At 29.1% G+C, this 16,944-nt stretch overlaps 1 protein-coding gene across 1 annotated transcript; it reads left to right on the forward strand.

Moving 5' to 3' along the window:
* Positions 1 to 234: 234 nt before the first annotated feature.
* LOC107446495 (chymotrypsin-like elastase family member 2A) lies at positions 235 to 16,430 on the forward strand. The gene is made up of 9 exons (XM_016061167.2): positions 235 to 362; positions 3,428 to 3,579; positions 5,536 to 5,773; positions 7,510 to 7,620; positions 8,762 to 8,987; positions 10,074 to 10,197; positions 12,078 to 12,234; positions 13,967 to 14,085; positions 16,195 to 16,430. The coding sequence occupies exons 1-9, from the start codon at positions 311 to 313 to the stop codon at positions 16,297 to 16,299; spliced, it is 1,284 nt and encodes a 427-aa protein (XP_015916653.2). The 5' UTR covers positions 235 to 310; the 3' UTR covers positions 16,300 to 16,430.
* The last annotated feature ends 514 nt before the right edge of the window (positions 16,431 to 16,944 follow it).

Consider the following 16,944-nt stretch of genomic DNA (forward strand, 5'->3'; position numbering starts at 1 on the left):
TGAAAAATGTCGTTTTATATAATTATTAAATATAATTCATGTTGGGAAAAAGCACAATTTTCTTGAAATAATATTGCATTTTTAGAACTCTCCCTATCAAGAGTGTGACAGCACTAATGATTAAAGAAAGTGTTTATTTAAATTATATGCATATTTAGATTTTATATTGTTAAAATAATCCTTCCATTTTTCAGGAGGAAAATATTTTTTATTAGAATCTACAGTAGATAAAGTGGGAACTCTACCATCTGTCTCAACGTTGTCTCAAGTAGCATGTTTTATCCTAAATGGGAGTTAGTTAAATTTCAAAATGTTGTCTATAAATGTATTGATTTATTCGTTATGCATAAGTATATATGTAGGTAAGTAGTGATTTAAAAAAATTTGAAATATTGAAATCTCATTGGATGGTTTAAAAAAATAAAAATTTTGAAACAAAACAAAAATTAGGACAGCATTTATTATACGGAATGAAATTTGAAATAAATATAAAAAGAACTTTATTAAAATAACGGAAATAAAAACGTGTAAGATATTCAGGGCTAGATAGTAATTGTTAAAGGTGGAATGAAATTTAAACCTAAAATGAATCATACTGTTTTTATGTTTATTTTTATATCCATAAAAATCTAACTGATTTATGTATTCTCATAGAACAGAAAAATTGCATTCTGACCTGAATAACCGGAAGTGTATCTTCCAATATCAATGTTTTGTGGTGGTGATATGTAATTTCATATGAATAATCAAAATTATTATGAATATGTGAATAATCAAAATTTCATTAGCACTTAAAACTACCGATACTTGCTTATAAGTGACAATACGTGTGCATATAATACTTAAAACAGAATTTAACTTTAAATAATGAATTTTAAAATCCCATGGAAGTGAGTTTGAAGCTATGAAAAAGAAAGTGATATAGCTACAGGTTACGAAATGTTTCCTAATCTTTCCCAAAAATAAAAACCATGATTTTTTTATTTTGGATAACTCGAATATTTTGATTTTGTTTAATTTGAAATAATAATAATTTGACCTAGTAGCTAAATTTTGTTGATAATTCCTTTCTTTATAAACTGTAAGTTTTTGCCTTCTCTTTTGATTTTTGAAAAAAAAAGTGCAAACTCCTTTCCACTGGAGGTTTGCTACGATCTGCTGTTATGGAAATAAAAATAAAATAATTTCTAATGAAGAGGGGGGGTTGAGAAATGGCATAACTCTCTGAACCTCAATCATAGTTGAATGGTTTACTTAGTACCTCTGTTCGAAGAGATTCGTAAACCACAGTAGCCGCCAACACACAAATTTGTTGCCTGGAAGAGTTTTTGTGATATCCGGACGCGACTTTACACATTGTCGACTCCCGGGCACCTCCTTGGCACCGTATTTTNGAGTTTTTGTGATATCCGGACAGTAATTTAAGCCTAAGTGCAGGAGTCACAGTCTGTTAAAGTTGTAATAAAAAAGTATGTAAAGTTGTAATATAAAGTGATTTATTATAGAATTTAATATTATCTCGGGATAGCAAAACCATGCGTTGTGAAAGATATTGCTACAATGGAACTAATGGAATGGAAGATATTGCTAATACTATTGATCGAATTTAAAATACTATTAGTAAGGAAACAAGTTTTAATTCATATTGCCTGATCACTTCAACTAGCATGACACTTGCATGAATTCAGGGAAATCATAACAATACTTTCAATAATCTATTCATTAGCCCATGTTATTATTAACCATAATCGGGAACAGTTCAGAAATACAAACCTATACGAATATTTCTTTTTGTACTTTAGTTTGAGACGAAATTCTAAGAGTTTATATTTTAATAATTTTATCAATATCTGCGAAAATCAATTGTTTATATGATTTATTTTCAAGTCTAACAAGAAAGTATTTTTTTTTGCAATGTATCGAAGAAAAATATAGCTTTGTTTGATTAATAATTAATTACTATTTTCACTATGTTTTTAATTACCTCTCTGTCGTATTTGTGACTATCGATTTTGTGAATTGGAATTTTGACTCCTTTCAAACTAGCTATTAGAGCACTACAATTTCTACAAAACCTCCCTTTTCGATGACAATGTGCGTTTGAAACGTACATTTGAAACGTTCATTTCAAATATTTGAAACTTACAAAAAATTCCGTCTGTAGCGGACAAAAGTGTCCGTTACAGACAGAATTTTACGAATTTCTTATGGAGCTCTGTGACTATGATAATACAAGTTTCAGTCATTTCTTGATCGATAAAAACGACTTACTTCCATATTATCGCTCCACAATATATCATAAATCAAAATTTTGCTTGTTTTTTTATAAGATTAACTAGAGTGCTTAAATTTCCATTGAAGCTCGGTATTTGATGACGATGAAAGTTTCATTCCCTACCGGACCGCTTCTAATAGAGTTTATTTCCATATTATTACAAAAAGAAGACCATTGACACTCAAAAGTTCAAATACTTTCCGAAAATCTGGATAGTCTAAATCTAAACTGGATTTCTGTGCTAAATTACATTATTAGCTTCGATAGTCTCTTGATGGTTACAAGCAGAATGTGTACCCCAATTTACTGTCAAACTTATCGATCAAAATTTCAACAACTTTCTGACTAACTAGAATTCTCAAATTTTAACTGGAATTCTGAGACTTGATTCCAATACAAAATACAGTTGGTCGTAAATGGTACAAGCGAAATTTATCACCGTTTTATCCACAATTAAAATTCTGACCACTTTCCTACAAACTAACAGATACAAAACTAAAATGAAGAAAACGACTAAATAATAAAAGTTTCAAATTTACGATTTTTAAATGGAATAAAGTGAAGAATACATTTTCGTTTTTGTCAGACTTGCAACAAAATATCCAGAACACATCACTCATACTAAACTTTAGCTTTTAAAAATCCCCCACGCCTCTCGTAAGTGAAACACTTAATGTTTATTTTATCATTATTATTTTAGTCATATCATTTATATTTTTAGTATAAAAATAATATGCTTTACTCTTTTTAAATCTTGAAAAATAGTTTCTGAAATTTCTATTTATTTATTTTCGTTCTTTTAGCTTTGTGCATATTTCCTGGTTTGTGTAGATCTGCTGCGTTTGTGCGTTTTGCCACTTTAGAATAGGCGAACACAAAACAAATTTTGTCAAATTGGAATTTGTAAAAAGAAAAATCCGATTGAAGTAGGGAGAAGAAAAATGCGACTCATCAGTACGCTAATACCGAATCTCTCCATTTTCATTTGTCACAATTAAGTTTTACGACCAAAATAATTTATGTTTCGATAGCTTAACAATTTTTATTTTTCAATAAAAATTAGCAAATTACCTCGCAATATTTAAAAAAAATTTTAAAAGAAGAAAACAAAGTTTAGTGTAATTATTCAAAATAATCATTACTGCCTTTCAGCATTTAGTAGTGGAAACAGAAATTTCCAATGCCATGAGCTATACGAACATGATGCAACCAATATCGGAGAAGTCAAAAGTCCTTTCTATGATGAAGGATCATATCCAGACAAACTTTGGTGTGAATACAGAATTAGAGCACCTGCAGGATATGTAAGTATAGCTCAATTTACTAATCAACAATTACAATTTACTAATTAATCTACTTAGCTTTAAAGTACCTATTAACTGAACTATTGGTATTATACCTTACTATTTCATTTTTTAGAACTAAGTGGTCTTTTAAAATTAAGTATTAACTATAAATCCTTCTTTCAATGATCTTTCCCTGTCTCCTTACTCGGTTAAGAATTTTTAAGTGGAGAAGTAACTTCAGAACGTTTGAGTTCGGGAAAAAGGTATCTGTGTCACAAATATATTCGCATTAGCTTGAGTTACAGATGTATTCCATCAGAACTATTTTTAACTCAAATATAAGTACTATCCTGATTAAAAAATGAATATATTTGTATCTTTAATTGAAATACATAATTTGAAACTTAGAAAAAAATAAAACTATGAATATTATTTAATTTGGAAGAAAGGCTAGCTAGTTCTTTTGAGATCTTACAAGAATCTTAGATATTTTCGGAAGATTCATTATCAATGCTTTAATTTATATTAATGTGAACTCAAGGTTTTTTAAATTTTTTTTCTTCTAAATCTTAAATTTTTTTATAAAATTTATTTAAGACATATTATGAGACACATTTTTTAATGCTTTTCCTTGACAAAAGTTAAATGCTCTAAAAATATACTTAACAATTATTTTTTATAAATTCAAAATTAGCTTATTAACCGACAAAATTATATCTCTCTCTTGCTCACTTTTTCAAAAACATAAATCTGATGACACATTTACTTAGTCTTTTAAATTTGATTAAAGATATTCGTGTTCACCAAGATATATTAATGATACAAAGAGTTATGTTATGAACTGAAATTATGCTTTTGCAATCTTTTTTAAAACAGAAGTGGTAGTCCCAACAGAAATTATCAACTAAGTTTTAGCGCTTATTCCTCATTTTGCATTTATGTAGGGGAGAGTGGGGTCAATTGTAACAGGGCACGATTGTAACAGAGCAAAAATTTCGAGTGTCGGGTTCTAGATTTGGTTCCTAGGGGGCGCACAAGGTGTATTTAATAAATCTACATGTACACTCCTGCTGGCAACCATTTTCATGTACTTTTGAACGAGTTACAACACAAAAGATATTTTCACGCTACGTAAGTACTTTTTTTGGTATTAGAATATTATATTGTATCAAAGTAATTTTGTTTAAACAAATAAAAATTATTAACCGAATATGTAAGTGGACACCTTAATTAACATTTCAATAAAAAAAAGATTAGTTTTGTTAATTAACTAGCATTGTTTTTAACAAATGAAGCTGAAATGGCGTCTTGGGGACGATTGTAACAATAAGTAAAGGGACGATTGTAACAGCTGAAAAATAATCTTATGTTTACAAACCATTACTTAACTCTTTAAGAAATACCAATATTTTCCTATCTCATTTATAGTATGTTGCATGTGCATTATTTTATTAGTCACCTTTCACAGCATAAACTGAAATTTTTAACCCCTTAAAGTTAAAAGTTTAACGCTCATTATTATTTTTACTCCTAAATTGTCACTACTATTTTGATCAATAAAAAAATGTATCGCAACTTTGATAATATGTATAATTAACTATGTTTTAGTTGAATTTATGAACTGTTACAATTGACCCCGTAAGTGGGGACACTTGTAACAAGTGCACGACTGTCAAAAATTGTTAATAATAATATAATAACATTTAAAATAAGGTATTTAGTTTTTTTTCTAGTAGAGGATAGTCTACTTTACTCGTCTGTCAATTACTACTAATAATATATTGGATTTTTTGTTAGTTAAAAATAGTTAAGTAAAAAATGTTACAATTGACCCCACTCTCCCCTACTGAGTTTTGCACAAATGCAACGCAGCGTTAGTGGAGAATGAGTAAAACGCCCTCCCCTTCATTACTTTGTTCATCCTCTACTTGAAAAACAAATTTAAAACTGCATTGTTTCTCATTTTCTTTCTAGAGAATTAAAATAACATTTAAGGACCTAGATATTGAACCTACTGGTAGCTGCGGTCATGACAAATTGGTTTTGTACGGGAAAGACAAAGAGAGCGTTTTGGGAGAGTACTGTGGCGATCTGATTCCAAGGCCTATCCTCTCAAATTCAGGTGAGAGCGAGATTAGGCTTCTTTTCCTCTCCGATGAAATGGTGGCCGGAAGAGGATTTCGTCTTCAATACGAATCCTCACCTAACATAGGTAAGAAGAATAAAAATTCTTGATAAATTTTGTGTTAGGCAGAAATGTGCCACTGTCTCAGCAAATCTAGTTAGATATATATATATTTTCTTAATGCATCATTTTGAGACACCCGTTTGTGATGTAAGAAAGCATGGATTTTCTAAATGTTCGACCCCGAGTTAAGTTAGAGCTTGAAAACTCTGTTTAATTGATTTTTTTTTAAAATAGAAAGAGATAGAGGAAGCACGGGCAAAATGAGACACCCGGGTAAAACGGGACACCCGGGCAAGACGGGACATCGCTTTCTTCTATGCGTATCACGGTGACGACATCTAAAGTGCTTTTTCAGAAAGAAAATATTGTTGTTCTCAATACGCACAAGTTTTTTCATTAGTTCACAAGGTGTTACCGAAATGCAAGCATTGTTTTGTTTGTCTTACAACGTGTTAAAATATTTTTTAAAGTTTGTATGCTGTTATTATTTGTTTAATGCATTGCAATAAATTTTTCAAACTTGCGGCACTGTAGTGTTATTATTGTACAAACATAATGAGTAGTGAAAATTAAAATCTATTTGCTTAAAAAAATTTGCAGATAATTTTTTTAAAGAAATATACTATCCGGGCAAGATGGACCGGGAAAGATGGGACAGTCAAAGTGGAATAAAAGTGTAAAATAAAAATTAAACTCTTCGGATTTGGCAAAAAGCATAAAAAATAAGGTAATATTAACAAAAAAATATATAAACTAGCGAATATAACTTACTGTTACTGAAGACTGGATTCAATGTTCAGATTGCTTAGAATGGGCTCATGAAGCGTGGAGTGATTATTCCGGTTTTGGCTGCTTCTTATGCAGTAACTGTGATGTTTAGAAATGTTTTTTGTCTATTATTCTTTTATTCTGACATTAATTTCTGTGATTTTTAAAATATAATTATGTGTCCTATTTTGCCCGGGTAGCCCGGGAAAGATGGGACAATGTTCTTTTCTTGTTTATGTTAAGTTATTATTATTGAACTTTATTATTTATTTATTTTCTGTTTGAGATATGTAAGAGGAATGTTCCCACTATATGTTTATAATATAAAAGATATAAAATTGCTCTAGTTTACTATTTTTTAAACCAAGTTTCCTTAAGCGGTCCATCTTGCCCAGGTTTCAACTAATTGCATTTGTCTTCAATGCCACTCTAAATAAAGCAGGAAAGAAGACACATGAAAGACGGAATGAAAACGGTGGAAATTTACAAAAAATTGGCTATTAAATTACTAAATTCACTTAAATGTAGGTAAACTTTGATCCTTTATTTAACCCCTTAACGATCAGTTAATTTTCAAGAAAACGGTCATAAAAGTGCCTATTTTTTTTGGCTTTTGCATTTGTATTACTTATTTGATTAGTGCTGACATCTAGTTTAAAATAAACTAACTATCTACAATTACCTTAAAAATATCCTGCTACTGCCATCTGGTTTGTAAACTGAGAAATGAAATGTTTTCCGGGCAAAAGAAATGAATTAGTTTTATTCTTATTGGCGCGTTACTACTGAACACTCCAGCCCGGAAATTTCTCGGGAGCGAGAAATAGAGGGCGAAACCTCACCCCGTCATTTTTACGGGAGAGAGAAGGAAGAGGCTAAGCTTATTTTATGAAAAAAATAATTTTTATTTTAATTTAATTTGGTAATTTTCAATTTTGAATCATGAAAATTTTTTCTCTTCGTCTTATAAGCGAATGCCCTTATTATTTTAGAACTCTGCAGCAGTAAAGAAGGTAGTTGCAGAAATCGAAAATGTTATCCCACCGAGAAAAAATGTGATGGAGTAGATGACTGCGGTGATGGAACTGATGAAGAAAAGTGCGGTATGTCCTTACCTCAAAGTATAAACCAAAGAACGAGAAAAAAAACTGTACCTAATTTGTAACTTGAAAGCTTGTATAACTCTCTAATTAAAAGTCTAACAATACAAACAAACAATAGAATAAGCAGAGTCCATAACTTACTTTAAGTTTTGAAATGTCCCCTGTTTTGAAACCAGCATTGAACCGAATTTTACATTGATTGCATAACAGAAATGCTAGTCAAAATCACGAACGTTCGATGAAGAGTACAGACCACTGGTTCCGGTTCCCACTCTTTTTTGTATCACCGTTTACTTTAAAAGACGAAATTTTTGCAACAACCCCTGTTGGAAAAAAAATTAATTTACACATTTTTACAAATTGTTAAATATTTTCGTTGGAATACATTTTTGTTATACAGTTATTTTATTGAAAATTTTTCCTAACCGATGAATATAAAATAAATTTTTTCCATGAAAGTATATGCTAAAAAAACAAAAAAATTAGTAAATGAATCATGAGAAATTGTTTCCTCTTTATTTTTGGCAAATTCGGGTAAGTTTCATTTAAAAAATTTTCTATGAAAGCGTGTTTGTTCGAAACAAGATTTCTGATTCTGATACTTGTTTGCTCTGATTCTCATTCTTATTGTGATTTAAGTCAGGTTCAATATTGTAACTTAATTGTTTCATTTTTGAGACTTCAGTTTGTAATTCATTTTGATTGAATAATTATTGAGTGAGATATGTTGTTGAGGAATTATTTTAAATAAGTTTTATTTGAACTCTAAAAATGCTTTTATTTCCTTATCTTACTATTTATGTGGGTCAACATGACAAAAAAGTTTCAAATCGCGAAAAATTGTTTCTCAAATTTTAATGAAACTTATTAATATTTTTAATTGCAGATAGTATTTTTAGTAATCGAAAATTTTAAAAATATTAATTAAGTTATTAGTATTTTGTGAGAAGTGCTAATATATAGTGCAGTTTTTTATTCAATTTGTTGAACTCAGAAAGAGGTTTAGTAAGTTTAAGTTCAACGCTTTACATTTCTGTCTATTAATTGTTGTAGATTTCCAGTTCTTTATTTTATACCACGCACCTTTTTGAGAATAAATTATTAGAGTATAATTTAGTACATTTATTTTATCATTTTGAAGGAAAACCAGTGAGTATGCCATCAGACATATGTGGTGAGCCACCGATTCAACCAAAAACCATTTATGGTTCTGCAGACAGACAGGTTGGGGGAGCGGAAGTAGTGACTAACAGTTGGCCGTGGCAGGTCTCATTGCAGCACACCTATAAAGAGCCCAATGCTCATTTTTGTGGAGGGTCCCTCATCAGTCCACAGTGGGTTGTAACAGCAGCTCATTGTGTCACTGGGTAAGTTTTCTAGAGAAAATTCAATGAGCTTGTATATGCATAACATATGCATAATATGCATAACATATTTCCTAATATTTAAAAAATAAATTATCTAATTTATAATTATCGAATCTTTATCTTATTTAATCCTTTTCTCAAAAAATAAAAATCATTAATATAACCGGTTATATTTTTATACCATACCCTTGAATTGAGTGCAGAATAATATCTATTTTTATATCCCCTCTACATCTGCCAAAAACATTAGTATACAATTCAAAAACTGTTACATGGTAGCTAAATGTTTTGATTTTATTAAAATTCGTTATTATTTCTGATTGTTAGCAACGATTAGATTGATTTTAATAATTAAAAAAATACCACAATGTATTTTTACTTGTAAGTAGAGTGTCGAAAAATACATTAAAGTGACACCGGTGTCCAAATTGTGCATAGGGTAGGGTGGTGACGTTTAATTTCAACTCTATTTTAAACCATTTCATTCTTTAGTATAGGCTTATGGTGTAATATCAAATTTTAAATTTTGTCGCAACGATATTTAGGAATATATTTCCCTGACATATAAGGAATATGTCGTACGATAAATATGTAGTATAAGGTAATTATCAACATTAGTGACGAAAAATAAGTTGTTTATTGACCAGGGTTATTGAACACGATAAATATCAAATACAGAATATTAGTTTGATTTTTAAAGTTGGATATTTATAAAAAAAAAACAATATTTTTAAAAAAAGAATATTATTTTTGTAATGATCCACAATGAAAATTGTCAGATAAGAAATATCATGATAATTTCACTGTGAATATTAAATCTCACACTATTGGCACATATATTGTTTTCTTTCTATAATTGCTCATTAATTTTTTAAAACTATGATTTATAAAAACGTTATTTTTTCAATATTGTTTAACTAAAGTAAAAAATAATCTAAGCAAGTTAAACATTAAATGTAAATTTTTAGTTCGAAACTATTTATCACAATATCGAAACAGCTGTATTATTCTGTCCTTAACCTCTATTTATTGATTAACATGTAAATTAGATACACTTTCTTAGTTCATAAAATAAAATTCTTTCAGAAAACCCGATCCACAAGACTTGAGGATTGTTCTTGGAAGTCACAATAAATATAACAAAACAAAATATGAAGTAACTCGAATAGCAGAAAAAATCATATCATATCCAGACTTGGAGGGAGAAAAGGTAAGGATTTCATTTAAAATAAAAAAAAAGCCCTTTATTGGTCAGGGAGATAAAGACTCCACAATTTCGCGACCAACGACATTCAATATGGTCAGCATTACACACCGAATCCCTTTACTTCCCCAATCAAGTCAATAGCCATCGATCTCATGCTGGGTACGTTCAAGCCACCACCAGCGATCGAATGCCGATTCTTCACTATGGCAGCTCAATGACTTAACAGTTGAGTCAGCGCAGATCAAAATTTTTTAATTAAGACTTAATTTTTTGCAATGTTTACAATAAACTAGATTGTAAACATTTTGGTCGCGAAATACATAAAACACAAAGTTTTATTCCGTTGTCCTGTAAGTCGGAAACGTCTTCGTTCGCCGCTAGGTGGTGTTGTTCATAAGAGGATTGGAAGAAGCAAACCCGCATTGCCTCAGTCATTTGAGCTGTCATCGCTCGCTTAGGAGTGTGCAACGTTATACGAACAGTGAGCTGGCATGATGTACCGATTGACAGAGGGAAATGCATCAGTAGCAGAAAAATAGTATAGACGCATCGGACTGCAGGCTGTTTAATAATTTGCATCACAATTTGTGCGATCATTACGAAGAAATAGGCATAGTGAATACGGGACACGAGTGACTAGCACTCCTATCATGGAAGATAATATGTTGGATACCAATCGTTTGAATCTAATGGGCAACTACTGAGGAAGATCTCGGAATAGCGTTCTGCATGTTTTGCGTCGTGTAAGCTCACACCCGTACCATCTTCAAAGAGTATAAGTTGCTACTCCCCACGGATCATCCTGTACGTGTGAGTTTCGCAGAGTGGTACCTGGACTAATGCCACCAAGACGTGCATTTCCGATCCTACGTTTTGACATGAACATTTAATATGATGTTTATGAACATTTGAATCAGGTGTTAGATCACCGATGGATCGGGAGTGGTGGCCCGTTTTCCTGGCTACCATGCTCTTCCAATTTTAGCAGCATGAATTTTTATCATAGGGGATACATTGAAAAGTGCTGTATCCGCAACACATGTGGATTCCGAAATGGAACTGGTTGCAAATCATGTCCGTGCCGCTTTGGATATCCAACGAACTCCAGGTGTATATATATACATATATATATATATACACACACACACACACACACACACACACACACATATATANTCATTTTTTGCACACGAAGTTTTTAATATAGGTGTCAAAGTACGTATTATAACGTAAACCGAACAAAGATCAACGGGGAAAAATCAATTAGAACCATTCACAAATGAAGTCAATATGTGATATATATATACATATATATATGTATATATATATCACATATTGACTTCATTTGTGAATGGTTCTAATTGATTTTTCCCCGTTGATCTTTGTTCGGTTTACGTTATAATACGTACTTTGACACCTATATTAAAAACTTCGTGTGCAAAAAATGAGACAACATATTAGTATGAGAGTTTTGGCCTTTAACAGAAAATTTACTGACACATTTACAACTTTGCATTCAGGCAAAACGTGGTAGCGTTGAAAGTTTGTGGCTAGAAGAATGCTTGCATGTTTAATTATCAGTTTGGTTATGATATTTTAATTAATATTAAAATTATATTTCATCTGGTCAAATAGTTATTACTTGTAAATCAGAAATTCAAAAATCAATATAACACTAGAAATGTAAAAAAAAATAAAAATAAAAAATGACTTCTAAACTGTGAACATTCATTCTTCATACATTGGAATGTATTTATATGTCTTTATATATTCATATCTTAGAATGTTAGGTAAGTTTGAAAGTTAGATTCGTTCATAAGGCAAATTATATTTATTCGTAACTTACTTCAATGTAAATGTTTTGTTTTTTCGTTATTTTCTAGTTGAGACAAATGTCAATTACACATGATATTGCCTTGATAAAATTGAATGCTCCTGTAATTTACACGGACGGTATTCAACCAGTTTGTTTGCCGTCTCTTGGATGGGAGGCTCAGCCGGATTGGGTTTGTTATTCTACTGGCTGGGGAGAAACAAGAGGTAAAATAAGTTTAAAATTTTCAGAAAAATGATCTGAGTTTAAAGGATACACGAAAGCGACTTATTCTTCGTAAAATGTAGCAATCTCTAACTCCCACTAGTTATTTATAATTATTTATTTCAAATTTTAGATATTCGCATTACAGTTGTCAATTAGCAAAACTGGTTAAGAACCATCCAAGGGAATTTTATTCTAGTGAAATTGACTATTCTATCAGTCTATAATTGACTTCTAGTCTATTGACTAGTGTTACAGACTGGGCATACAAATTCCGTTACAGACCCACAATAATACTACATATTTTTTGTGACATCAGGTCACATATATTTTTAAAAAGTTGAATTTATAAACACTTCCACTTCTTTCGTTTTCTACATTCTTAGAAAGTGAGGAATTCATCCACATCTGTCAGTCGGCCCCTTAGATCAGCACGTGAAAAGTCGAGAGATTTAAGGATTGGTTGTCACATAGCGTAAATGTTCCTTTCGTTATTTGACACAGACAATTTTCTTACGTATTTACAAGTATCAGTGACTCCTACCAGATTTCTACAATCCAATAACTCTTTCCAAAATCTAAATTTATTTGTTTATTTAAAAATATGTCCACCTAATGTTACCCGATATTTTTTATTAAGGAACACTAGCTCAGTGACCTCTCACGTGCTGATCAAAGAGGCCGACAAACTGATAAAGATTACTTTCGCACATTCCATGAGTTAAGGAAACAAAAGAAGAGGGAATGTGTACAAATTGATTTTTTGAAAAATATCGGTGACCTGATGTCTCATTACAGTTTAGTTCGGCACATTTTATTTTTAATGAAAATAATTTCTGTTAAAGAATGTATTTTCACCGCTAAGTTAAAATAGCTTATGTTACAGCTGCTTAACACGCAGTGTCTATTGCAGAAGGACAGAAATAAGTTAGGCGCTGTTTTAAGAATTTTACAGGAAAAGTCTGCTAGTTAAGCAAGGATTAAAAATTTGATTTCTCATTTAAAGATTTCTCGAACATTTTGAACGAACAAAAAAGAATTGTATGCATTAAATTCTAACGTAATTCCGGAAAAGAACTGAATTTGTTTCTACCGTTGGCAACAACATTGCTCCTACAGTATTAAAAAGAAAAATTTAAGCAACGCATAAAATGTAAATAGTATGCTACGCAGCATTAACGCAATGAATGAAGCTAAAGGTTTCAATGACAACGCGGCGGAATAATCAAGATTTGTCCGATTTTCTACGACAACCTATAAAAGCGAAAATATTTTGATATATTTTTCAAACTTGAACATGTTTATTATTTTAACAACCAATGGAAATTCTTTTCTTTTATTAAAACAGCAACCAAACCACAATACTGTTGGTAGAAATATGCATAATTTCAGGAAAAAATAAACAAAACAACATTTCTTATGGCTTAAAGTATTAATTATTTCGATGCTTGTATGTTGGATATTTGATTTTTAAAAAAATTGAGAAACACACAAAGAGAGGAAATACTTCCCATAACAATTTAAAATGTGAATGCTTCCGAAAATTAATAATTCGACATTCAAATTTTGAAAAACTCTTTTAAACATAATTAATTTTTTAAAAGAATCCAAAAGAAATCTACTTTGGAGGAACAAATAATTTTGTTTTCCAATCTCTCTAAATTTTTAAGAAAAGATAGGAAATATCAAAATTGTGCTCTTTTTTAAAATCACTTTTCAGAGACATCTTTCTAGGTACCGGCTTTTCTGATGTGTTGAAACAAACAGAGCAAATCGTTATGTCTAAAGAAAATTGTTCTCACAATGTACAAACACAAGTATGTGTGGCTAAAGCCCACCAGTCACCGTGCCATGTAAGTATATACTTATTAAAGACGATATATATATATANATATATATATATATATATATATATATATATATATATATATATATATATATATATATATATATATATATATATATATATATATATATATATATATATATATATATATATATATATATATATATATATATATATATATATATATATATATATATATATATATATATATATATATATATATATATATATATATATATATATATATATATATATATATATATATATATATATATATATATATATATATATATATATATATATATATATATATATATATATATATATATATATATATATATATATATATATATATATATATATATATATATATATATATATATATATATATATATATATATATATATATATATATATATATATATATATATATATATATATATATATATATATATATATATATATATATATATATATATATATATATATATATATATATATATATATATATATATATATATATATATATATATATATATATATATATATATATATATATATATATATATATATATATATATATATATATATATATATATATATATATATATATATATATATATATATATATATATATATATATATATATATATATATATATATATATATATATATATATATATATATATATATATATATATATATATATATATATATATATATATATATATATATATATATATATATATATATATATATATATATATATATATATATATATATATATATATATATATATATATATATATATATATATATATAGATATATATATATATATATATATATATATATATATATATATATATAGCACAATAAATAAATACAAAAAGGATAAGAAGGAGATAAATGAGGAAAATTAAGAATATTAATAAGTTTTATTTATAAGTTCAAAATATAGAGAAAAATATGGAAAAAAATTACGGAATAATGAAAAAGGGAAGAAGAAAATTGTTAAATGGAATAAAATAAAATTTAAAAAAATTAAAGAAATTTGAATCAAAAACCGGAAGAAGAAGATATAATCTCCCTATCAACTCACAATAGCTATATTGATACAATATTAGAAAGATCTCTTTTTTGCTGATTGTTGTAGTTGCGTCCCACTGTAGTTGCGTCCCACATTTACGTCCCACTGGAGCTGCACAATGGGCTATTGGCGACGGTCTGGGAAACTTCCCTGAGGAGGATCCGAAGACATGCCATCATCCTCTGCAGGGGGGATGGCACCCTTGCTTTGGTAGCCCGACGACCTGCAAGCGAAGTCGAGCACTTTACAGTAGAACTGTTTAACCGCACATCCAATATACCAATACCGCACATCCTCGGTCCCTATTTAGACTGATCCAAGTGGTCACCCACCCGCACACTGACCGCAGCTAGTGATGCTTGACTTCGGTGATCTGCTGGGAGCCGTGTCTAAGCGATCAGTCCATTGCGAGACCCTTTTTGCTGATATAATTGTCTGTATATATATATATATATATATAATTAAAAACATAACAGAATTAGAAAAATAATAAAATCCTTATGGGATAAATTATCAAGGTTCTCTACAGCACAGGAATTTCGAAATAAAAGCAGTTAAGCTTAGATAAAAAATTATTCTTTACAACGCCTTAAAAAAAGTAATAACGTAATTGTAAATGAGTTTAAAATGAAAGAAGAAAAAAAAAATGAAATAAAATTACCCATATAAAGTAAAATAAAAAATGCGTCAAAATAAGACTGACTAATCTAACAGTTAACAAAATTGCTTAGAAGAAAAAAATAATAAACTGTGATCTTTTAGCTGGTATTGCATAAGATAATTGGTCAAAATATGGCAATTTAAAATTTAGTGCTGGCATCTATTAAGAAAATCACTTGAAGAAAAAATATATTATACAGAACGTTAAAATAATTAACCCAGTATAAGAAAAAAAGTTTATAAAAATCAAAACAATGTAGTATTTAATTTATTTTTGGTAAAGTAAAAAAGTAAATTTCTAGTATATATATATTGTTGTATTTTTTTCTCACTTTAAGTAAGTAATAAATATTTATTTTTATTTTTAGGGTGATAGTGGTGGCCCTTTAGTTTGTAAACTTGGTAGTAAATGGTGGTTGATGGGAGCGACAAGCTTCGGATTTCCTACAAATATGTTTAGTGGTCTTTGCTAAGTGAAAGGAACAAAAGTTGTATTCTCCAGCGTGACTGATAAAGCAGATTGGATACGACAAATAATTAGCAAATACAATTAGAAATAATATGTAATAGGAAAAAAACTAATAAAAATTATTATTATTCTGTTCTTATTATTATATTTTTTCAAAAATATAACATTATAATTTAGGCATTATTTATTATTTCAAGTGGATGAAAAAAATTTTTTCTCTTTTATTACAAAATAAATTTTAAATAATTTATTTCATTTAAAAGAAAACAAGCTAAAATCAATATTTTTTTAATATTATTTAAAGGTTGATAACTTTTCTAAGTTTTCCACTTATTTCATTATTTGACATTTTAGAGCTACATATTTTGTATATGCTGTGACAGTTATCGTGTTCCCAAGTCATACCAGCTGCCTTAATGTCCTTAAGGAGCATTTGAGAATCATCTTTCACCTCATCGTCAAAGCTAAGTCGCTTTCCATCATTTTCTAAACCTCCTAGAATAGTTTCCATAGATACTCATCATGGAACTTTCTTAGAGTTTATCATATGATCCCAGTGAAAACCATAAAAAAGAAGAAGAAAATGGCTGAAAGAGGGGAAGACGGAACGATGACGTTCTCATAATTCATAATTTAAAAAAAACTATCT

The sequence above is a fragment of the Parasteatoda tepidariorum genome, chromosome 7, assembly GCF_043381705.1.
Source record: "Parasteatoda tepidariorum isolate YZ-2023 chromosome 7, CAS_Ptep_4.0, whole genome shotgun sequence".
NCBI classification, from domain to species: Eukaryota; Metazoa; Arthropoda; class Arachnida; order Araneae; family Theridiidae; genus Parasteatoda; species Parasteatoda tepidariorum.

What these genes read in the sequence shown, in the direction of transcription:
- LOC107446495 (XM_016061167.2), top strand. Translation starts at nt 311, where the DNA reads ATGTTGTCTATAAATGTATTGATTTATTCGTTATGCATAAGTATATAT. An exon ending in CGAATCCTCACCTAACATAG is followed by an intron (nt 5,774 to 7,509) that starts GTAAGAAGAATA and finishes TTATTATTTTAG; the next exon opens with AACTCTGCAGCAGTAAAGAA. An exon ending in CAGACTTGGAGGGAGAAAAG is followed by an intron (nt 10,198 to 12,077) that starts GTAAGGATTTCA and finishes GTTATTTTCTAG; the next exon opens with TTGAGACAAATGTCAATTAC.